We start from the raw sequence: 25,867 nt of genomic DNA, 5'->3' as shown, positions 1-25,867 counted from the left end.
CTGTTTGCTTTATAACTTGTATCATATATGCACCTTATTATTTGTTAATTTATTTTTGGTAATATAACTTTGTATTTTTATGAGCTATATGGACTGTGTTGTGCACCTTGATCTGGAGGAACATTTTTTCATTTGGTAGTGTACATGTGTACAGTTGAGTGACAATAAACTGAACTTGAACTTTAACTACAGGGGTTGGTGTCTTGCAGAAGGCACTGACATTAATTTTAATGATCCTTCTATTGAATTTGGAAAATCTTGCTGAGAGCATATGGGCAAAGGATGCATTTGAGCTAGATACCAATAAAGAGATAAGCATTTAAATGAATACCTTTGAAGAATTCCAGTCATCTCCTCTTGGTCTTTGTGTGATAATGGTAGGGGGAAAATGAGCATAGAATATCTTTGAAGTAAATAAATATTATTATATACCCAGGTTAAATGCCTGGAATTTACTGAGTAGGAGCCATGGCTGACTTATGCCAATATCACACACTTACCTGGCTTGTATGTAGAAAGGTAACCTTCCTGTTCAAGACTGTCATAATGCAAAGAAACACAGATTATGCAAAATAACCAAGATGTAGAGGTGGAACTGATCGAGCATTCCAAGAATGAGCATGCACAGAAGTGACTTATGGAGGGGTAGGTCAGATCTCCAATTTCTGATTAGCTGGTCTTCTTGAACCCAGTGTGAGGGACAGGAGGAGTGGGTAAGATAATCGGTAATTGTAAAGAAGTGGAATGTCTGCAGCAGATGTCAGAAGTATAGCCAAAGATATCAGACATTATTTATTGTTAATATTTTGTTTAAAAGTCTAACGTGAATTTTGCTTGACAGTAGAAAGTTAATGAATTTGTTGGAGTTTATGGAATTACCTGGTGTTATATGACCTAACTTGAAATGTATTTAAATATTTCATAATGCAATTTCTTCCTTCCGATGCATACAGAATACTGTATATGCTGGAAATGTGAAATAAACTAACTCAAGTCTCATGAAATTGGGCATCATTGGTAACTGTAGGATGCATCTCTGCTTTAGGATGTTAATATTTCCTACATTTTATAGAATTACTGCAAAACAGCAGGAGGCAGTGTTGGTTTTGGATGAGACTTTAATTATTAAAGAATAGAAGTTCAACTGTATAAAAATAGTCATTAGATTAGTGGAATAAATATTTATAACAGAAAAACAAGCGGTATAGTATTTGAATTTTATCACTTATTCATGTTCTACTTTTTGTTCTGTGTAACTTTTCAAAAACTTTTTGACAGATAACATGCTTAATTCTAGGAAAGTATTGCTTGTCTTTTTTTTCCCTCAATACAAATGCAGTGTTCAATACAGTTGGCTCAAAAACCCCTCAATAATTTTGCTTTGTTCCTTTCTTCTTGAACTGGAACCTTAGAATCCCTGAAACAGTTTCTCGTTCTATTTTTCTGCTCCTAACTTTCTCTCACAGATCTGCCCTTGGCCTCTATCAATTTCTAATTTATGTAGTAAAAGCATCATCCTTATCTTAAAGTCCCTTTGTAATTTCAGTTATTCTCCATCTGTCTCACCACCAATTTTCAATTCTCTGCAGCCTTTTATAGCCAGACAGATCTCTGCATTCTTGCACTTTAAATCTAACTTGGAACTACATAATCTCTGAAATGTGTCCCTTTCTACCTCTCTTTTAAGATGTTTCTTAAAACTGATCAAGACTTGGATTTTCTTTGAATATCTCTCTTTGTGGTTGAGTCAAATTTCACTTTGACAAAGCTCCAATTGACTGTTTTGGGATCTTGTATTATATTAGAGGTGCTATGTAATAGATGTTTTTTATTGTTGTGAATTAAATTGTAACGGGTATTCCCTTGGATACTTAATTAACTAATTCTAAATTGCTGAACCATTCGAAAATGACTCATTGAGGGTTATTACTCCAAAATGATGATCATTAATAGAAACTTTCACCCAAGTTCCAAATCCCTTTTTTAGAATTCACAAACCACTCTAAATTTCTTCTTGTGTTCACATCCACCTTGTGCTTCTGTTTCCGCTCACATCTGATTTATCAATTTTTATTTATTGTGTTCTTTATATTTATTGCTTTTTTATTCTGCGTTGGATCCGGAGTAATGATCATGTCGTTTCCCTTTGCACTCATGTATTGAAAAATGACATTAAACAATCTTGAATCCTGAATCTGAAAGGCATGTGAGCTGGTCAGTAAATTAGTTATTTAAAATTGTCCCTAGTGTATAGTGAATACGTGAAGGAAATTTTGTCTTGGGTTTAGTGATGGTTGCCATAGACAGGTTAGGCTGAAGAGCCTATTTCTGTGCTTTATAACTCTGTCTTCTAGCTGTATGTCCATGTTGAGCTTTATATCAGTATTTTTCAGGATGAACATTTAAACTGCTATGCAGAAAATGGGGTGTTGTAGTTTAATTTCCACATTTTACAGACAGAATTTTATGAATCAACTTCTAACAATTGTTTACTCTCCAGAAATTCTATTAAACATCTTACACCTAAGAATTCATCTCTGAAGTTAGAGGTGCACGATTTTTCTGTCACAGCCTCACAAGGCAAACTTCGCCAGTGCCCAGAGCTCAAGTCGTCAGGTTGCACACTTTCCTTTATACACTGTGGAGCATGCATTCTCTTCCAGCTCAGTTTCTTTTTACTGTGCTGTGAGCATGCAGAAGTAAACTAGAATCAGATTGGGGGGCACAGTGGGGCCAACTGTTGAAGATTAAGGTCTGAGTATGATAGCATTGACCCAAAGTCAGGGTCTGGACTTGAAAGTGACCGATGAAAGTGCTTGTTGGAAACATGGACAGAATGAAATCTTTAAATGGGCCTCAATGGATTGGGTTCTCAACGTGTTCCTGAAAATAGCAGAGTTGAGGAGATGCGGAAGCCTAATTTTGAAACTCATCAGCAATATTTACTTCATGAAACAATGTGGTCTGATTTCTGGGCAATACTGCTAAGTGCCTGATAATAATTCATATTATCAGTGAATGGTAACTATAAATAACGAATTTAATTTTTGCGTGGTTTAACCAAGAACTGGTTACAGTTGCATAGCAGACTGGAAATAAGTCTTTGTTAAGGAAGTAACATTGCCACAGGACTGAATTTCAAGGCCACTGTACTGTTTCAGATTGATTAAAGCACAAGTTGTCCAGTGTTTTATTTGAATCAAAAATGGGCTTTTGTGAATACAATTCTTTAATTCCTAATTTATTAGTTGTATGTTTCAAATACAGATATGGAATAATTTCTATAATGTACACAGAATTAATACATACAGCAAATGATATGACTTAAATACAGTTTACAAGATATTAATATTTTGATGTCTTATTTGTAATCTCATGATAATATGGATAAGTGCTGTTTCAATTATTTAATACACTCTGGAACCCATTAACCCTTTTTGCCCAAAAGACACCCTTAAGCAGAGGCCACTTTGGTATGACAGCAGGACTGTAAGTAAACAATTTGAGTTTTAATTAAAATTATTCTGTTTTGTAGTTTGTTGAACTATTATTAATTTAGACAACTAATTAGCCTCACTTATGGACACAATTCAAGTTGAAGTCCACAACTGGTGACCAGGATGTTGGAAGCACAGACTACTTGCAAAATTAATGGTCCATGGTATAGTAACAAAGCAATGTTAGAATAGAATAAAAACAAATGAAACACCAGAATTATAAATAATAAGAATGAATTTATTTATATTTCAAGCTGATTGCAGCCCCTGTGCCAAAAATTAGTTCAAGTAACTAATTTTTATGTGCTCAGAATTTTGTCATTAGGGGATATGTCCTCAATTATATATATTTTCAGAAATATTTTCATTAAATCTATCAGATACCATTGTTTCATAATGCACAGTGTAAGATATTTGATTCAAAGAGCTTGGGGAAAGGTATCTTTTCTTTTCTTTAGGTCTAATCCTGATTAAACTATTCTAATCCTTGATTCTGAATAATGATACACATATCCACAAATGCTACTCACAAAAAAACACCTAATTCAGTGCTTATTAAATTTATGGACAACACTGTGACAAACCACTATCAATTTTACTACAAAAGCAGAAAAATAACTTGGACCTAATTGTGATCATAACATTGTTGTTGACATTGTGGTGAGGGCACACAAATGGACTTGCAGAGTGATGACTTTTCTCCTGTAAAAGGAGCAAACCCTCAGTGTTGCAAACTTTAAGTTAGCAATACCAGATTAATGTCAGCAGTGCCTATCTGTACGATATTGAGAGAACATTTCTATCTAAACTGTTATAGCTGGAAAGTAATTATATCCATTGAACACAGTAGTATATGGCTTGGCACATTAAGCCATAGTCTCAACAGAATTTGAAAGAATTGTGTGCAGTTTAGTAGTTCTGCTCTGTTCACATAAACTAATTGAACTATTAACATAGGGCGAAGCAATAGTCTTTACTCGTGATCACTACTGATAAATTATGTTTAAAAAGTAACATTTTATTCTTCCATTATGAATGTATTTACTCATGCCTATTCTTTCAGTAATTACTTTCATCTTTGTGTAAATGATTAATTCCATCGAAAATGCCCCATCCTTACTTCCTCCCTTGTTCACCGAGGAATAGTAACTGAGTTGTAAAATTTCATCACCCATTTAAATCAGAGTCAAATCAAAATAAGGATTTTTGCAATCTATTTGACCACAATGTGGTAGATTAACTTTCTGTGCAATATCCAATGGAATATAACATCAGAATTGATTAAAATTTACTATGATCCATAGCTTGGAATAACAAGTCCTTTAAAATGGACACATTTTGCTGTTTCCATAGTGCATGGTCGATACTTGGCAACAGGATGTACTTAGAGAGTGGAATTACCTGACTCAGAGCATTTGGCTTCAGCATACTGAACAGCCGCATGCACACTATAGAAAAGCAAAGTGTCCATCTCCTTACAGTCTTCTCCAAAGTACTCTCCCCTACTCAGTGAATCGATCACTGAAGGATTGCAGCTGGCCAGGAGGATTCTGATACCAATATCATTGTAATCCTTCAGAACCATCTTCATTGTATTAATACCAACAGTATCCAAGAATTGTATGGTGGAACAATCTAGAATAATTGTGTGAAAATTATAGATTTTAGGAATCAGTTCTTTGATGACAACAGACTGTTCTTGATTAATGTTACCATTGAATGTTTTGCCTTTCTTTTTTTCATTTCGTTTGCTTTCTGCCTTTTTCTGCTTTGCAATCTCCAAAGCAGGATTCAGACCAACCTTCTTCATTAGGCTATCTAAGAAGTAATCTTTATTGGCATAGTACAGGGCAGCTTCAAAACGAAAGATTTTTATTTGGGGAACAGATGCGAGATTATTATACTCTGCTTGATCTTCATACAGAGTTGAATCCTGCATTCGACCTAACAAAGCTGTCCTGGGTAGTTGGGTGCGAATAATGACACACAGAATTGAAAATGTTACCCCTGTGACAAGCCCTATTTCAGTGCTTATTAAAATTACAGATAACATAGTGACCCACCAGACCACAGTGTCGATTTTGCTCATTTTCCATAACTTTGGTAGGTCACGAAATTTCATGAGAGCTCCCCTTAGACTGACTATAATGATGCTTGCCAGCACACACTTCTGCAAAGAATAGAATACAGGAGCTAAGAAAAGAAGTAACATTAATACCAGCACAGCACTGACAAAACTAGACAGTTGAGTCTGACACCCACTGGAGTCTTTAACAAGTGTTTTAACCAAAGTTGCACTGGAAGCGTATGAATGAAAAAATGATTGTATAACATTACAGAATCCAAGAGCATAAGTCTCTTGATTGGCATGAATTGTGTAGCCATGCTTCTTTGCAAACAACTCAGACAGTGAGATTGTGAAGGCAAAGCTGATGATTGCAAGTGTTATAGCGTCAATAGCAACTCTTGGTAAAAGATATAAACTTGGAACTTTAGGAGGTAAGAAACCAGTGGGGATTGGACCAGTAATACTTGAGCCATACAGTTCATTTAGATTTACAAAATGAGATATCAGTGTAGCTACAACTACAATTGTCAGTTCCATTGGGAAGGGAAACTTAAGCTTGTCCTTGTATCTTTCCCCTAATTCTTTGGAAGCAATCAGCAAAGGCATGCAAATAGCGGTTGTTATCAAATCACAGAAATTGGTTTTATGAATGTTCTTAAAAATGTTCATCCAAGTTACAACAACGCTACCAGGTCCATGGCTCCGTGGTAGTTTCACTCCAATGAGGTACTTGACTTGCATTGTTATGATGGTAATTGAGGCTCCAGTTGCAAATCCATCAAGCAAGGGCTCAGATAGATACTTGGATACAAATCCAAGGTGGAAAACTGCCATCAGTAGCTGGAATAAGAAACAAAAGAATGAGAAAAACTCTTAATCATAAATATAAAATCAAACACCTATGCCACCAATAAAAAGTTTTTTTTACTTTTTCCGCATCCATGAAACATCCTTGATAATTTACTGGCATCGTAAGAAATACTTTGATCATTTAAAAGACAATTACACAATTGCATGGATAGGAAATATGGACAAATACAAGCAAATGGGATTAGATCAGGTGGACAACTTGGTCAGAATGGACAAATTGGGGTTGAAAACGCCTGTTTGTTTCTGTGACTTATTGTAGAGCTATGACAAACAGAAATAGTATTTCTGCTTGCAAACACACACAAAATGCTGGAACAACTCAGCAGTTAAAGAGTAAACAGTTGATGTTTCGGCCAAGATCCCGAATTTGCATTGTATCCTTTCTCTGCTCTCCTCTCTACCCCCCCCCCCAATCAACTCCACCTCACTTGTTTCCTTCCCTCTCTTTGATTATCTCACAAACAGATGGTAGGTGTGCAAGATTAAACATCAGTACTTAATCTCCCCCTCACCAATCAACCTGTTGTCCATGGATTTGTCATTAAATTTTGTTCTTCTGAAGCAAAGTTCTCTCTTTATCATGTAGCATGTGGCACTTCCACACAATGGGATAAATTTGGAACATTTTGGTAACTGTAGGCTCCTCACTCATGAAGTGCCGTGGAGCATCAAAAGGAACAGAAAATATGTAACCTCAAGCCCCTACATGACCCTTACATACCATTATCAGCGGGAACTCTGATATAGTCAGGAGCATTGAAAGCCACGTCAGGAACAATGCAAGTCAGATATATAATCAAGAAAACGGTGGCAAGGTATACACAAGAATATCCAATTGCTGGGCAATGAAAGTTGCATGTTGTGGACATAGTTAAGTGATCATCACAACCAAAAGATCAGCTCAAAGCTTTTTATCAATCTTCAAACAAGTTAACAAGAAATAAACAGTTCAAGAAAATCATCTCTTAATGATGATTGTGCCCAGAATATAAATATAGAACACAACAGTTTACAAGCCTCTTCAACCAAAGCGCTGGTGGCTGATTAGTTTTACCTATCATCCCAATGCCCAGTTTTCAGCCAGTTTATTTTGTTGTTTATAACATTTGTATATTTTTAAAATTGGGGAAAATGATTGAGTGTTTGGTCAACAAACGATATCCCATCACCATTACTGAATTTGGGCTCTGGATGCAGCTGAACAGTCCAAGTACCACTAATGCTGCTATCCAACAGACACTAATGATATCCAGTCCAGCACGTTACTGCGTTATTAGTCTTAAGATTTTGTCAACAGAAGAATGGAAAACAATAGGGATATTGCTATCAATCAGTAATTAGCCACCAAAAAACAATTGTAGATGCAAAGTTTAGATTCTATCTAGATAGCTGTCTTTCATGGCCCACACCTATATTGAGCTGGATGGCTGATAAACACTGCCACCTAGCTCCTCACCTATTGTTCTATTGAGTAATATAGTGGATTTTGGTTAATTGGGCCATCGGTTAAACAGGGCAGCTGTTTATTTGGGACAACTCTTAAAGAGCAAAATCTAACTAAGAAAATTGACAGGATTCTGTTTGCTTATTTGGGACTGGAGACTGTTGCCAAATAATTTGTAGCGGGCATCAGTCATGTGGACTTGCATGGCTGTTAGACACTACGCTATGCTGAGAGTATTCAGGTTTTAAATAGCGTCACTTGTGTGTGTTTGTGATCAAAAAGTAGAATTTTTGTCACTGATAGTAGGTGAGAAATAAGCAGTAAGACAATTCAGAACTGTTTCATTCTCTGCAGTCTGAAGCATTCAGGCTTGGAGATGCCAGAAATGATCGTGGGTGAAAATGAAATGATCTCATTACTAGGAATTGTGAAGAATTTGAAGGTGTTGACAATCATCTTGAATGTTACAATGAAAATGAAGATTTGAAGGATGCAATTGTCGAAAAAGTTATGTGAAGGCAGTTCATTATCTACACTGGGTGTCTGCGCTGATTTTATTCATTTGCAGTCCATCTAAAGAACATGACAGCGTACCCTGAATGAATTCCTCCGTTGATAACTATTAGAACCCAATACATAGTTTTATAGGATTGTTGTAGTATTGGTAGTGTTCTAATTTGTTCTGTATTTCATTTAAATACATAATTTGTTACTCAGTTAAATGGTAGTTGGTCTTTTTTATATCTTTCTAACTATTTTCATGAAACTTTGGCTAATTGTGCCAAAATGTACTGGTCCTGATGTGTCCCAATTAATTGGAATCCACTTACTGGGCACATCATCACATAAACCACAAGGAGGTAGGAAAACTACAACTTCCTTCACAGTTTAATTATGTCTCTTAAACATCAAGCTCAAAGATCCAAAATGATAATTACTCTTTTTTTTCCTACTATTTCTGCACCTAATTAGGTATTTTGAATAGTTTACTGCTGGAATACTGTTCTGCCATTTAGTAAGGTTGTAGTAGAACTGTGATACTATTCGGTGTGCCTGCCTCTGCTTTATCAACTTACCTAGCATTAATTGCTGTCTGCAGAAGTGCATTTGTAATTTCCACCTGTCTACATTTAGAAGTGTTTCTTAACTTCAATTCAGAAGCTCTGGCTCTAATTTTTAGAAGAGGGGATTAAAACTAGGAGGACAGAATTACTAGAAATAGTTTCTTTCTATGTATCTTGTCAATCACCACTTATACTTTGAAAACCTTAATCGAATTGCTTCATAACATTGCATATTCCTTGGAGTGGTTACTTTTTACAACGAGGAGGCCATTTAGCTTATGGGATCCGTGCCATCTCCTAATCAATACGGTGACCAAAACTGCACACAGGCTGACAGCAATGGTGTCACTAATGTTGTACTAAGACTGCTCTGTACTTGCACTCCAGTTAATAAGGCAAGAGTCTCCTATGTTGTCTTCAGCACACTATCTACATGTGTCGCCACCTTCAGTGATCTTTGGATTTGTAAACTAAGGTCCCTTTGTTGTTCTTTAACACACTAAAGAATTGAATATGAATAAACAAATTGTTAAAATAAGGCTTGCAACCCAATCAATTGCAAGAATTACTTTATCAGTCTTAGTGTGACATCTGAGATTTTCTGAAGTTGTATGAATTTACAGAATCATTATAATGATTAGCAGCTTTTGCTCAATCTGTTAATTTAACATTGACATATGTTTTTATCAATTATGCAAGCTTGATCATACCTTGTACTTTTCTACAGAATTGCAAATTTGTCTTTATCTCAACAGGGCTTTCCCTTTCAGAGTTAAAAACAACAAAAATAAATCTTCCCATGTTTATAACTGCTGTGTTCTCCCTTGATTTTATTTCTACTCTGATCTGGATTCTAGGTGTAACTAAATAATCAATTTGAAGGTTTGAATATTGAAGGCCAATATTGCTATATATGAAAAAAAAGATTGTGGCAACTGATAAATATAATCATTTGACTTTGCAATATTTCTTTAATGGAGATGACTCAATTTGCTATATTTTACACTCTCATGGAAACTTACCATGTCATTGAGGTGAATCCTGAAATCCTAAAAAGGAGAGCTCCTTGAATAAAATATAATGTCCTTAAAATATAATGTCATTTTAGATGCTAAAATTATTCACTCTGTGTCTATCATGTTCGAAATTATGAAAAGACAGCATTAGGCTTTACAATTAAAGTCTTACCTGATAAATGCCACACATAAATGTTAGCGCAGCTGAAACACTGACAGCATAACATTTTTTATCGCATTCAAAATTCAGCAGTCCAGGTAGGGTGACATTCATTATCATGGATGCATTGTCAGTAGTGATGTTCCAGTTGTTTACATTGCTCATTCCTGATGGCATCACTTTGCTGTCCTCATCAACTTCAAATCCAGCCAAAAGAAGCTCCCGATCCACCACCTGCCCCACTATAAGGCATATTAAGCTGAAAATGCCTACTGAAATATGGCGTGAGGTACCCATCAAGAAGTAAATAATGCAGGAGAAAAAAGATGTATACAAACTGGCGCTGGTTTCTAAGCCAGCAAGCAATGCATATGCTATTGCTTGAGGAACTATGACAACAGCAACAAGGATACCAGAAATGGTATCACCTAAAATCCATTCTTTTAGCTTATATCTTGGGAGCCAGTAGAGAACAGGGAAGAAACCAGTTATTAGGTTTTTAAGTTTATCCAATGAACATGAGCAACTTTCTTGCAACTTCTTCACAGTTGTTTTCTTTATGTCAGATTTTCCTTTTACTGTCCGTTCAATCCGTATTTGAGATTCTAAATGAAGATCCCTTTTGGTCAATTGCTCGTCGTTTTCCATTCTTTCCAGCTGTTCCCGTAGAGTATGAGAGATAAGTAGGTCTAAAGTTCTGCAATTCAAAAGCAAAATATACTTCACTCAACATATAAAACCTTTGCTTCTGCTGTACACCAACTTAGCACTGTTTCACTCCGGTGACTTTTATACGATGTAAATATTCTGGATCAGACAGGTATTAATTTATGTCTGGATTATAATTGTGGGTTACTAAGATAAACATGCAAATTTTGCAATACTGTGATAATGCTATTCATTCAATGTAAACTAGATTTTGTCTAGGGACAAAAAACGAAGTAGGGAAGAAAGCTACGTGGGCTATAGTAAATTAATTAAGCACTGTAAGAAGTAAACGCTTCTGCCACTAAATCCTGTAGATGTGAAAAATGCTGAGCTATAAAATAAATGTGGACAATTCAAAATTATGTAGAGTATCATATATTTTAAAGTCATTAAATCAATAATAATTAGTTGAACTTCTTTTACTATCATCTTTCAAAAATCAGGGAAATGCTTACTTAGAAAAAAGTCTAACCTTTGCAGGCAGACGTGTGCTGAACTCCTTGAAGAGTACAGTGATAACACTGTCAAAGTGACAAATGCACAGGTTTCCCAGTAAGCTTGGAGAGTCTGAACTACTTGATACTATGTGGGAAAATGTTGGGAGTTCCTTGCAAAATTGTAAGCGTTTCTCAGGGGAGAAATTAGGTTATTGTTTCCTACATTTGATACAATATACTAATGGTCAGAATAGAATGATATTGTTAAAGATAATTAAAGCAAACTTTCAAAATTTAGGAACATAATAGAATAGGACGTGAAATAATTAACTGATCGGTAGCCTTTTTATAAAAGAAGTATGATACAATTACTGAAAGAATTAATTCACCATATCAAGAGGGGAAGGTACAAGAAGATAATGACCATTAAATGGAAGAACAACTGTGAATCTGTTACAAAAGGAATAATATTGGTTAAGAAAGTTAGCTCATACCCATGATGTATCAATCTAGGTTATAGTAATTTTGGGTAATAACCTTAACTGAAACTATTTTGTGATAAATAACTAGATTTATTGATAAAGATGAGATTCTGCAGATGCTGGAAATCCAGAGTAGTGTACACAAAATGCTGGAGGAACCCAGCAAGTCAGGCAGCATCTATGGAGAGTAATAAAGGGTCAACTCTTTATGAAAGGGAATAAAGGGATCAGGGCTAAGTCCTGATGAAGGATTTCGATCTGAAATGTCGACTTTATTCCCATCCAGCGTTTGTGTGTGTTACTCTTGATTTATTGATGATTATTTATTTCTGATTCATAGTGTTGTAATTTTGAATTTCAATTTTTTGCTTCTGAGCACTCAGTCTAGTATACTGTATATGGTATTATCTGCACTGTCATGAATATAATTAATAAAAGATCTTTAATTAACACATTTCTACGTCCATTCTCTGATGATAGCTCTGGAAAATAACCGTGCTTCAATCATTTCAGATGTTGCATTTTTAATATGATTGTTTATTCCTGAGCTATTAACATTGTTATTACAGCATTAGCACAAAATGCTGGAAATATTCAGCAATTCAAGCAGCTTCTGTGGAGAGAAAGTGAGTTTCTGTTGAGTCTAAGTGATCAGCAGAAATCTTATTGATATTAATTTGATTTTCTCATCACAGATTCTGCTTGTTCTGAGTATTTCAAGCATTTTCAAATTTCCAGTGTCTCTTCTTCTAGGCTTTTCGAGCAATATTAATGCTTATGCTCCATCCATGATATTCACTGTAGTCTGGAGCTATATAATTCAAACTAGATAAAGATGCCATATTGCTCTTCCTGAAGAACATTAGTTCACATGAGGTTCCATCGCAATCTGGCATTTTCTTGGTGATCATTACCGAAATAATTGCTTTAAACTCCAGATTTATTTAACTACTTGAATATAAATTTTCTAGCCACAGTGGTGAATTCAGGTTAAAGTTTTGGGGCTTGTTGCTTAGGCTCTTATACCTAAACCACTGTGCTGCAGGACCCAGAAGCATTTAAATATCTGTACTTTATGCCGCCAACCCCAGATTCGGGACGGCACCCACTGACTGACAAACTGACTTTATGTTGAAACAAATAGAATGAGCAATAGATGGAATGTTAAATAAGTCATCTTGGGAAGGAACTAATGTATTCAAATGGAGAATGGGAAAAAGAAAACTCTGTGTTCAAAGCAAAAGCGAGGCATTTTATTTTAGCTTTGTAATTATTCCTTTCATTCATGGACTTGTTCTGCTGAACATAGAACGTAACAGCACAGAAACAGGCCTTTCAACCCACATGCTGTGCCAAACTAATTAAACTATTAACTAAATGCCTAATAAAAGTAACCCCCTATGCCTGCACAATGTCCGTATACCTTCTTTCTCTGCACATTTATGTGCCTTTGTGAGAAACTCTTAAACACCTCCATCGTATTTGCCTGCACTACCACCATAACTGTTCATTTCAGGCACCCACTACTCTCTGTGTAAAAAAAAAATGCTCCATGCATCTACTTTGAACTTTCCTCCTCTCATGGCTGCCTACTCTCTCTCTTGCTTTTCATAATATTATAAACTTCAATCGGGTCTCCCTTTAGCCTCATTTCCTCAAGAGAGCACAACCCAAGTTTGTCCAGTTTCTCCTTAATACATGTGCCCTCAGGTAAACCTTTTCTGCAATCCCTTTAAACCCTCCACATCTGTCAGTAGGCAAATTGTAGGGGGTCCAGTGAGGGTGGTAGCAAGCTGCAGATGTAATCCTTGACCAGCCTCTCAAAGCATTTGCTTATTATTGCAGTGAGTGCGACGGGACACCAGTCGTTTAGGCATGTTACGTGGGTCTTTTTTGGTACAGGGGCAATTGTGGATAATTTGAAGCAGGAAGGCACTCTACACTGGGAGAGGGAGAGATTAAAAATGTCTGTAAACACACCAGCCAGTTGTGCTGCGCACACCGAGTACTCGCCATGGGATGCTGTCTGGTCCCTTAGCTTTGCGACTGTTCACTCGTTGGAAACATCTGTGTACCACAGCCTCAGAGATGACCAGGTTGCAGGTTGTAGTGGCTTTCCTCGGAGGCTCAGAGTTAGCGTCGTTGAACCGAGTGTAAAAGCGATTGAGCTCATCTGGGAGAGAGGCCACGATGTTGGCGGCACCACAACGTTTGGCTTTGAAGTCTGCGATGGTGTGCAGCCCTCGCCACAAGACGTGTGCTGTTCATTGTGAATCTTGACTCAGTCTTGTCCCTGTATTGTTGTTTTGCAGACTTGATGGCTTTGCTCAGGTCATAGCTGGTTTTCTTGAGCTCTAGTTGATCTCCAGCAATGTAAGCCTGACGTTGCGCTGTATGTGCTGCTCACATGGAACTATTGATCCAGGGTTTCTGGTTCAGGAAGACCCTGACTGACTTCTGGGGGACAACATTGTCGATACAGTTCCGGATGAAGCATGTTACTCCATCAGTGAACTTGGAGACATCCTCATCATGGAAAACATTCCAGTCAATGTCATCAAAGCAGTCCTGCAGCATGGAAGCCAATTGGTCAGACCAACAGTGGACGGTTTTAACTATGGCCACCTCTTGTTTCAGCTTCTGCCTGTACATCAGGAGAAGCAGGATTGAAGAGTGATCTGATTTTCCAAAAGCTGGGCGAGGGAGAGCTTTGTAACCGTTGCTGAAGGGAGTGTAGCAGTAGTCAAGTGTGTTATCTCCACGAGCGCTCATCTGGATATGCTGACAAAACTTCAGAGACTTTTGTCAGCGATGCTTGATTAAAGTCACCGGCGATGATGAAGGCATCCTCAGAGTGTGCAGTCTCCAGCATGCTGAGGGTCTCGTACAGTTCCTTGAGAGCCAGGTCAGCATCAGCCTGTGCCGAAATGTACACCACTGTGATGATAGCAGGTGTGAACTCCCTAGCCAACTAGAAGGGTCTGCACAGTAGCATCAGGTATTTCAGGTCTGGGGAACAAAAGGATTTCAGTACATGCACATTCTGGGGGTCGTACCAAGCATCGTTGGGCATGAAGCAGACCCCTCCTCCTTTACTCTTCCCAGTGAGGTTTCTCGACCTGTCTGCCCAGAACAGGGAGAACCCAAAGGGCTCGATGGCATGATCCGGTATCTCCTCCATCAGCCAGGTCTCCACGAAGCACAAAATGTTGCATTCTTTTGTTTCCCACTGATAGGAGCTTCTGGCTCTCAGTTCACAGAGCTTGTTATCCAGGGACTGAACGTTAGCCAGGGAGTGGCGGTTGATTTGCATGCCGTCTCAGCCTCACCAGGAAGCTGGCCCTTCTCCCTCGCCTCCAGCGCTTCTTCCAAGGTGTAAGAGATGAGTTTCCCATGGATCGTGCAAGCAGGGGATCCCAGTGTAGGAAAGGTGCATATAGTAGGTAAATGCCATCTTTCTGATGTTCAGAAGGGTCAGTCTATCGTATCTGATGTGACTATCAGCTACTTGAACAGAAAATGCTCAGAAAATTGTAGAAATTAGTAGTATACTGTAGATTTGGAACGAGCTCACAACACGGCACCATCTTGGTTACATGTGATGTTTTTCAGGTACATTTGCTGGAACAAAGAAATGCATGCAGAATTTCTGAACATTTCTGAGGACAGAGATTCCGGGCACCCTAAATTAATCCTGTGAGGGCTGACTCTCTGAATACACAACACAGTAACTATTAATTGATCAACTATAACTGTGACTATGTTAGATATACTGAGTGACAAAATCAGTCTGCTCTGCAAGCTTCCTTAAACTCAATCACAGTAGTACAGATAACTTAGCTAGTGTTGTCTGGTTTGATGCAGGCGGATCACTGTCTTACATTGATTAAATCTGGATCTACAATAGCTCACTGTTTACTTTTTTTACAAGAAGCTGAGCATACTCAATTCTGACCCTTTGGAAAGGTAATGTGCTGTGCCAGAAAGCTGAGGTCAGCAATAAGCCCCTCAGTACCTTGAAAGTGAAGATCCAGCACAGCAGAAGACGTGATGGAAATCAAGGTGTATTTAGGTACAGTAGATTTAATAGAGAGAAGCTGTTCCCATTGGGGAATTGCACAATTAGCAGTCCACCCACCCTCAGGATAATAGACTTCATACTGTACAGCAGTTTCAAACTTGTTTTTTATTACCATAATTAGTAGATCATTCAAGTCTGAGCTGCCTTCCCGGTAGAATCTGTCATGCCTTTATACTGACACAGACATAATTCAGTCATGATAAAGGGTCTCCACCCAGAACATCGACGGTTTATTTCCTTCCACAGACGCTGCCTGACCTGCTGAACTCCTGTAACATTTTGTGTTTGTTTTCATTACCAGCACTAATGTTTCCCCATCAGTCTTTCTCTGCCATTCATTCATCCATCCACTTGAATTCTCATCACTGTTGCATATACGTACAGAATGTTTACTGTAAAATTACAATCTGTTTGTTGTTGAAGCCATTTCCTGGAAACCCAAACTCGTTCTCTTGAAATGAGATTCAACCAAAGCTGCAGGTTCAGACAAATTCCTACAGGGGAAGACTTAAGAGCACTTAATGGTTCTGTTGTCCAGAAAGATAAGATCCTTTTGTAATACAGACCAGCTCTGTATTGTCATCTGGTTAATTAAAATATCACTATGAACAAATTATCCCCACCACTTAATCATGTATTTTTTTTTGACAATGGGAGAGGAGTAGCTATTATAGAAAAATCCTACAGGTGGCATTATAATTAAAAGCTATGATAAGGGACTGCCACTGAGCTCTTCCCATGACTGCTCAAGAGTAGACTAATCTGCCAACAGGATACAGCAAATAGGTGAACTCTAGACTTGCTTGGTGCCAGTCTGAGTGGCAATGCTACTATTAAGTTGGAATTGGATTCTGTTGCATACTCACTAGCACTGAAATAGGATGTGATTTATTATGGAAAATTGGTAACTGAAACATTCTGTACGTTCAACCTTAATGGAAGTCTTACATTGTTGTAACTTGAAACACTGACAATGTTAATATGTTGAAGTTCTAAAATGTTTCAGAGGAAAGGTTGCGGTTAGCACAATTAATTACAAGTTATTTCACAATTATATTAATGTATAAAAGTAAATTCCAGCTGCATAGCAACAAAGGCTGTGTGCGCAGGAGCAGTTCAGTTACTGTGTTGGGCAGTAACACAGTTGGGCAGTCTTTCATTGATTCTCTTATGGTTAATATTGTGTAGATTTATTGAGTATGCCCAAAAGAAAATGAATATCATGGCTGTATATGGTGACATATATGTACTTTGATAATAAATTTACTTTGAGCTTTGACTTTTATGAGATATTTTGTTTCAGAACTTAATTCTACCTTTTTTCTTGGCTGCTGGCAGTTAAATAGCCAGTCATCAATTAATAACAATTAGATGGCTTACCTCTTTTAAAGTCCTGTAAAGTGAAAACACCCAGACTCACCTCTTTTTAATTCTAGTGTAGGTAAATAACATACCTGTTATTTCAACTTGCTTGTTGAAGACTTTTCTTTAGTGCATGGCTTACATACACTCCTGAGATGAAGTTCTAATCTGTTGGACATATTCAGGATAGTAATGCCATGAAAATTAACTTTTTGTGGCAGCAGTGCGCTCCATTTCAAAAATGACAAACACAAATTCCCATAAACTTAAATGAACATAAAAACAGATGTCTTATCCTTTCTTCATGTTCAAAGCTGGATAGAGTGTTTTGTGGTTTCACATGCCCAGGAAATGTTTATACTGTCCACCTATTAGTCTGACTATAAGTCTCCACCTCTGTAGCTGCAAAGCCATCATCTCTTAAATTTGCTGTCCATTAATCTGTATGCATAGTAGTGATGCCAAACTCTTTCAAGGTCTGAAACAAATATTTTGAATTCAGTTTGAACTTGTGTGTTTCAAGTACATTGGCTGGAAATTTTAGCATGAAATGACATTGTCCCCTGAAATAACTTCGCACATGAAATCCATGCCTATTTCTTTGAAGACTGCTTGGGAACAGTTTCCTTCTGTATGCAATGCAACCAGTATAGTTTAAGCTTATTGTGAGAAGCTCCTACTTGTGTGCTTTAACAATGGCAGAAGATCTGAAAGCAGTGGCTCTGCATGGGATTTCGAGAAGTGGATCTGACTTGCAATGGATGGTTTTCATGAAAATTATTTTATCCTGTGGCTTTGAAATAGATCACCAGGGAATAGTGAAAGTTTGCTCCCAAATCTTCCAGCCCCACCATCCCTGGACAGGTTTCTGGCCATTTATCCTAAAATAGCTTGGCATTAAATTCTGTTTGAAAATTCATGTGCAATCTCTTAATATACTCTTCACTTTTACAGGAGCTACATAAATTCCCTCAACTTTTTCCAGTCTTCAGAGGAACAGAGAATGAAAGAGTGGAACTAATTAAATTAGAATGGTAATTGTGATACTAATTAGATCACTACTCTGCAGCAATGAACATCAGCATTGTGCTGGGCAAATTTTTTAAAAACTTACCAGAATGTATTTTACAGGCAGAATCAGTAACTGCAACAGCAACTTTTCAGGGAGAGTACTATGCGCCCAGGCGAATTGACTTTTAAAATGCAGCTCCATTTAATGATGAAGAATTAGTTGGGTTTTATCTTCAAATAGATGGAGTTTTTCTTTCAATTTGGCTAGTTACTAACCCAATTAGCAAGAGATATTTGGTGCCATTAACCCAGATTCTAGAAGGTAGAACATATGTGCATGTGCTTACCATTGTTTAGAAATCCATCTTGGTCAGTACAGTCAAAGACATTGTAAATTGTTAGAGTGAATTTTGGAAATAGAATCTAATATCCAGACACCATATATACCACAGGGATGAATTTCTCAGAATGTGCGCCATTTTGGGGATGAAAATCAGTGGATTTCCTTTACCTAGAAATTCAGTCCTGATGATTTAGAGCCAATCCTGATGAAGAGACTCAGCCCGAAATGTTAACTGTTTATTTTCCTCCATTGATACTGCCTGACATGCTGAGGGCCTCCAGCTCAAGATGTCCAGCATCTGCAGAATCTCATGTTTAAAATCAGCAGTTTATCTAGTAAAAGTCAGTAGCAATGATCAGTAGACTAAGATCAGGAGACCAAGCTTCTATTTAAGTATCACAGCAATAAAAAATCACATAATAGTGGCTAACTGGAGCATTGGATGGAACTGCAAAGTATTTTACAGCTGGTGAGAAAGGGAATGATGTTGGTATTCAGCAGTAGCTGACTCTCCTTGTACGTAAGTCAGTGAATGTCATCCAGGTGACAAAATGCAAAAGGATTTGAGTACAAGAGTGGAGATTATATCGATTATGTGGGACCCTGGACATTTGGAATATTATGTGCAAGTCTGGTCTCCCTTCCTGAGGAAGGGTATACAGTACATGTTAAGAGGGGGCACTGTGAGGGTTCACGAGATTTTTTGGATAGAATGTTGGCCACTTGAGGTGAGATTAAGTTCACTGGAACTCTCTGGAGTTTAGAAGAATGATTTCATTAAGAATAGAAAGTGCTCATGAAGCCTGAAAGTGTAGATGTGAGGATGGTATTTCTTCTGGCAAAGTTGTCTAAACCCAGAGATCACACAATCAGTTTGAGACTGTCTGTATAGAAGAAATTTCTTCACACATTTTGTAGATCTTTGGAATTTTGTGCCCAAGAGAGCTATGATGGCTATTGCTGCTAAGTATATTCAAGATTGAAACATTGTTTTGGATATTAAAGGAATCAAGATAAATGGGTTAGTTTAGGAAAATGGCACTGAAGTAGAAGATCAGTCATAATCTTACTGAATGGCACAGCAGGCACAAGGGGCTGTGATCTCCCTCTCGGAGGCTGACATCAAGAGGCTGAACCCTTGCAAAGCATTAGTGCCCTTATACTTCCTAGGGCACTGAAAACCTGTGCAACCAACTGGCAGGAGTATTCAAACATATCTTCAATCTCTCACTGCTGCAGCCAGAAGTTCCCAATTGCTTTAAAAGGGCTACAATCATACCAGTGCCCAGGAAAAGCAGGATGAACTGCCTCGATGACTATCACCCAGTTGCACTTACATCTACTGTGATAAAGTGCTCCGAGAGGATAGTAATGCTCAGAATCAACTCCTGCCTAAGGAAGGACCAGGACATGCTGCAGTTTGCCATTGCCACAATAGGTCTACAGCAGATGAAATCTTACTGGCTCTGCATTCGGCATTGGATCATCTGGATAATAGCAATGTCTATGTCAGACTGCTGTTAATTGATTCCAGTTCAGTGTTCAACATAATTATAGGCTCAGTTCTAATCGACAAGCTCCAAAACCCGGGCCTCTGTATCTCCTTCTGCAACTAGCTCCTTGATTTCTTCACCAGAAGACCACAGTCCATGCAGATCAAAATAACTTCTCTTTGTCGGAGCAACTCAAGCATGCATACTTAACCCACTGCTCTACTCTCTCTCTACAAGCCCGATTGTGTGGCTTGGCACAGGTCAAGCACCAGATATAAATTTGTCGATGACACAACTATAGTTGGAAGAATTTCAGATGGTGATGAGGAGGCGTACAGGAGCAAGATAGATCAGCTAGTTGAATGGTGATTGGAACAACAATCTTGCACTCAGTGTCAGTAAGACCAAGGAATTGATTGTGGGCATCAGGAAGGGGAAGCCGAGGGAACACACACCAGTCCTCATTGAGAGATCAGCAGTGGAAAGGTTGAGCAGTTCCAAGTTCCTGGGTATCAACATCTCTGAAGATCTATCCTGGGCCCAACATATTGATGCAATTAGGAAGAAGACATGACAGCAGCTATATTTCATTAGGACTTTGAGGAGACTTGGTATGTCACCAAAGACTCTTGCAAATTTGTGACAGGTAGACCATAGAGAGCATTCTAACTGGTTACATCATTGTCTAGCATGGTGGGGCGACTGCACAGGTTCAGAAAAGGCTGCAGAAAGTTGTAAGCTCAGCCAGCTTCCATCATGGATACTAGTTTCTCCAGTATCCAGGTCACCTTCAAAAGGTGATGCCTCAAAAAGCAGCATCCATCGTTATGGGCCCCCATCCTCCAGGATAGGCCCTCTTTTCATTACTACCATCAAAGAGGAGGTACAAGAACCTGAGGACACATATACAACATTCCAGGAACTGCTTCTTCCCCTCTGCCATCAGATTTCTGAATGAGCAATCTCACTATTTTTGGCCTCTTTTTGCACTACCTACATAATTTCAAATACATATTTCTTGTAATTTATAGTTTTAAAAAATTATTATTAATTGCTATATACTGCTGCCTCAAAACAACAAATTTCACAACGTATGCCAGTGATTCTGATTCTGAATGTAAAATGCTTGTATGGTTCAAAATGAGAAACGATAGAAATTGTGCTGTGGATTTGGGGTTGATTTGGATGGATTTGTCTTTATGATGTCTTCCAGGTTTTGCGAAATTTAAGAATATTTTGGAGATTGCTCTAAATATATTCTGCTTCATAAATGAATATGCACAGTATAGAAGTGAAATGCTAAATATTTGATTCTGATAATTGCAGTTAGTAGTTTGTACCACTACTACAAATGTAACCTTTCAGTGGTGACAAATTATCATGTGTCTTTGGTAATTTTTTCCCATTTCCAGGCAATAATGTTTGTGTAGAATAAAATCTCTCTAATTGCTATTTTTTTACTAATTTTGTTTGTGATCTTTTCAATGTTAATCATTTGTGTACTATGTGCGTTGCTGAGTTAAAATCCATTATGTTTTATCTGAACAAATATTAGGTGCATTATCTGAATATTGCTTCATAGTACCTTTGCTATGTACCATAATTAATTTTCAACTAAAGCATTATTTTCAAGATCCAGTGGAACAGTGTATATTGTGCAGACACAAGATCAGAAGGAATCTGTCAAAATCTCCAACTGGATTAAAAGTGATACTAAATGTGACAAATTACAAGGATAAAAACTGTTCCAAATACAAAAGAGATTCATCATTCTTTGGTAAAATCTCTCCCTTAATTCCAGTGCCAGGTCCAGTCTCTCTAACAATAGAATGCTTAATGGGGAAATGCAGACTTTCATTAGTACCTGGAGAGAGGTGGTGCCTTGCAATTTCACCCTTTTATTGTCGGTACTCTTGACATATGGAGGAACTAATTTCTGTTGTATTCACGTGTATGGTTGAATGACAATTAAACTTGAACATGAACTTAAGTACCTGAGTTACATGCATGACCAGGACCCGAGAATGTACAAATCTGGTCTGCACAATCTTTGGTTATAAATTAACCTGTAACCTATGAGTTCACTCTGAAGCCAATTTTTTTTGGCTAAATTGAATATAATACTCCAGATGCAAAATAGCTGGAGCTTTATATGACTCTTGCATAACTACCACACGTATTTCTGCTGCCTTGAGCTGAAGGCCAACATTCTAATAACCATAGTAATCAAAGACTCTTGCAAGTTTCTACAGATATACAGTACTGTGGAGAGCATTCTAACTGCTTGCAACACCATCTGACATGGAAGGGTCACTGCACAGGATTGGAAAAAACTGCAGAAAGTTGTAAACTCTGCCAGCTCTATCATGGACACTAGTCTCCCCTGCAGCGAGAAGGCCTTTGAAAGACAATGCCTCAAAAAGGTTGCAGCTATCATCAAGGATCCCTATCACCCAGGACATGCCCTGAAGACATACTCAACATTTCAGGAACAGCTTCCTCACCTTTGCCATCAGATTTCAAGAAAATAAGTTCAAAGTACTGTACAGTACATTGATTGTGAAAGGATGGATACATTTAACAACCTTGAGGTTTGATTCCTTCCAGCAAAACAAAGAAAGCCAAAAGAACCCATAAAAAAATAGACCGGGCAAACACCCAATGTGCAGGAGAGAGTGGGGAAAAAAACTTGCGCAAGCAATATAAGTAAGCGAATTGCATTTAGAACAAAACTGAGTGCTCTGACATGAAGCCTGGAGCAGCAGGAGCAGGCCACAGCCTCTGCCTCAGTGCAGCAACGAGTGGAATAAACACTGAGCAGCGAGCTGAACCGGACCAACACTTGTCTCACCTGACACCCTATCCTGACTTTTCAATCCAGCTGGCCTGGCGTTTAAATCGTCCAAACATAGGGTCGTCCCTCACACTAGGACCCGGGCCTTCCACATCAATGCACTCTGGACCTAGACCCTGCTGCCATGTTTCAGCCTGTACTAAACCTTTCCAAATCGGACAATGAATCCATGAATCCTGTCCCACTAATTTATATATTTTATAATAGTAGTTTATAGCTTTTTTTTATTACCTTGTATTGCAATGTACTGCTGCCACAGAACAACAAATTTCATGGCATGTGCCAGTGATATTAAATCTGATTCTGAAAATCAGTGGCTTGTGTACAATACACTTTATGACCCTTTGAACATCAACATTACCTGCTGTCTCACCATTTAAAAATACTCTGCTTTTCTATTTTGAGCATCCAAAGTGGATCACTTCATATTTCACCTGCCATGTTCTTGTCACTCAGTGAACTTTTCTGTATATTGTTTGTTGAAGCACCTTTACATCCTCACTGCTCACAGGTTTGCATAAAACAGAATCAGAATAGTGCTGGAGAATGACTTCACAACAACTTGAGTCTCAACATGGACAAGACCAAAGAGCTGATTGTGGACTTTAGGAAGATGCAGGCTGACTACTCCTCACTGCACATACTGTTCATGGCTCATCTGTGGAGAGGGTTAGGAGCACCAAATTTCTGGAAGTGCACATAATGGACAATTTCACCTGGTACCTTAACACCATATCTTTGGTCAAGAAGGCACAGCAGCGTCTTCCTGAGGAGAGTGAGCCACCCCACATTCTAACCAATTTTTATAGGAGCACCTTCAAGAGTGTCCTAACCAGCTGCATCACTGTCTAATACTGAAATTGTATGGAACCTGACCACAAGTCCAATTTGCAAGAACTGCTGAGAGGATTTTTGCAGTCTCTCTTCTATCCATCAAAGATACTTATCAGGAGCACTACCGCCCAGGCTCCTTGGAAAGGTATAAGAAAATCTGGGGAAAATACAGAAATTTCTTCATGGTGGATCAAAACAACTTCAATTGCTCATTAATGATGACATTGTATTCCCAGTTTTCCACAAATAATCTGTGCCAGTGATTGCAGCCAAGCAACCTGTCCAACTTTTTAAGTTTTAACAGCAAACTTGCATTTACCGACTGAGCTGATAACTTATTCTAACTGTGGATAACCTGTGTATAAAGAAAATCTCCAGCACTTAAATTGGTTCTATGCTTCAGTAGTCATCTGGATTGCAACAGGTTAATGCATCTCACTTTCAACTTCTGAGGACAATTAGGGATCATCCACCACCTGCTCCCGTGGCTTCTTGTGACCCTGATCGGGGCGCTAAGCAGGTGTTACACCTTGCCCAATGATGACCTGCAGGTCAGAGAATGGAAAGGAGTACCTTACACGACCTTTGATAGAAATGTATCTCCTCCCTGCCACCTAAGTTCTACCCAGATCGTTATTATAAATTGTACAAATCTGTTGTACCAACACAGATCACTAAAGAACTCCAGTAGTAGCTAGTCTTCATGTAAATCTCTTCCATTAACAGCAGCTCTCCTTGATGCAGGAACCACCTTACTTTTGCAGAGGGTTTTTTTTTTAATTAAACTTCTCTGTGATTGCTTTTGAAAGTCCAGATCCATCAAGTTAACGACCTCAAAATTTTCAACCAGATCAGTGAGGCATGACAATTTTCTGAGAACCACATTGCAGACTCAGGCTTGACCTTGAATCATGGTTGAACATTGTAGATTATTAATTGACACTTGCAAGGTTTATTGCCGGTTTCCTTTTCTATTACTCATTTTTGTAATCTTATTTTTCATTCTTTCTCATAACTTCTACTTTTAGGGGCAGAAGTAGGACGTCACTAATAATAAGCACATCTTGCAGTTGTTTGACATTTTAAACCAAGCAAAATCCATTTTGTAAAACATTATATTTCAGTCAACACTTCTCCACTCACGATACATGGATATTTTTAGCCATTTTTTAATGGCCTCAATACCTCCTTATGCAATGGGATCCTTGATTTCCTCACTTGCAGACCCCAGTAAGTTCAGATTGACAACAACATCTCCTCCACCATCTCCTTCAGCACAGGTGCACCACAAGGCTGTGTGCTTGGCCCCTGGTCTATTTGCTGGCAATACCACTATCATTGGCCGAATCAAAGGTGGTGACAAATCAGCATATAGGAAAGAGGGAGATTGAAATATCTGGCTGAGTGGTGCCACAACAACAACCTTTCACTTAATGTCAGCAAGAGCAAGGAGCTGCTTATTGACTTGAGATGGAAACTGGAAGTCCACAAGCCAACCCTCATTAGGGGATCAGAGGTGCAGAGTGTCAGCAACTTTAAGTTTCTTGGTGTTATCATTTCAGAGGTGCTGTCCTAGGCCCAGCATGTAAGTACAATTATGAAAAAAAGTATGGTAGCACTTGCTTGCTTAGAAGTTTGCAAAGATTTAGTGTGACATCTGAAATTTCAACAAATTTCTACAGATGTGTGTTAGACAGTATATTGGCTGGCTGCATCACAGCCTAGTACGGAAACACCAATGCCCTTCAATGGAAAATCCTACAAAAAGTAGTGAATATGGCCCAGTCCATCCTAGGTAAAATCCTCCCCACTATTGAGCACAACTACACGGAGCCCTGTCACAGGAAAGTAGCATCAAGGCCCCCACCACCCAGGTCACGCTGTCCTCTCACTGCTGGCTTCAGGAAGAAGGAACAGAAGCCTCAGGACTCGCACCACCAGGTTCAGAAACAGTTATTGCTACTCAACTATCAGGCTCTTCAACCAGTGGGGATAACTTCGCTCGCCCCCAGCACTGAACTGTTCCCACAACCTATGGACTCACTTTCGAGGACTCTTCATTTCATGTTCTCAATATTTATTGCTTATTTAGTTATTTATTTTTGCTTTTGTATTTGTAGTTTGTTGTCTTTTGCACATTGGC

At 38.3% G+C, this 25,867-nt stretch overlaps 2 protein-coding genes across 14 annotated transcripts in view; one reads left to right on the top strand and one right to left on the bottom strand.

The window, feature by feature from the left end:
* The window catches only part of idua (alpha-L-iduronidase), a 175,221-nt gene that overhangs the window by 8,861 nt on the left and 140,493 nt on the right, over positions 1 to 25,867 (top strand). The gene's annotated exons all lie outside the window — the stretch shown is intronic.
* Positions 3,178 to 25,867, bottom strand: part of slc26a1 (solute carrier family 26 member 1) — a 125,493-nt gene continuing 102,803 nt past the window's right edge. For 8 of the 12 annotated variants that reach the window (XM_063046504.1, XM_063046505.1, XM_063046507.1 and 5 more), the window contains 3 exons: positions 17,282 to 17,357; positions 10,132 to 10,816; positions 3,178 to 6,405 (listed from right to left, as the gene is read on the bottom strand). In XM_063046504.1, the coding sequence (XP_062902574.1) occupies positions 4,882 to 6,405; positions 10,132 to 10,767 (2,160 nt within the window). In that variant the 5' untranslated portion in view covers positions 10,768 to 10,816; positions 17,282 to 17,357 and the 3' untranslated portion in view covers positions 3,178 to 4,881. Of the gene's footprint in view, positions 6,406 to 10,131; positions 10,817 to 17,281; positions 17,358 to 18,711; positions 18,811 to 25,867 lie in introns of those variants that run through there. The other 4 variants (XM_063046513.1, XM_063046512.1, XM_063046511.1 and 1 more) reach the window with 2 other exon arrangements.

The sequence above is a fragment of the Mobula hypostoma genome, chromosome 4 (assembly GCF_963921235.1).
Source record: "Mobula hypostoma chromosome 4, sMobHyp1.1, whole genome shotgun sequence".
NCBI lineage: Eukaryota > Metazoa > Chordata > Chondrichthyes > Myliobatiformes > Myliobatidae > Mobula > Mobula hypostoma.
Note: the sequence above shows the minus strand (reverse complement) of the source record. Positions and strands in the feature narration are given on the sequence as shown.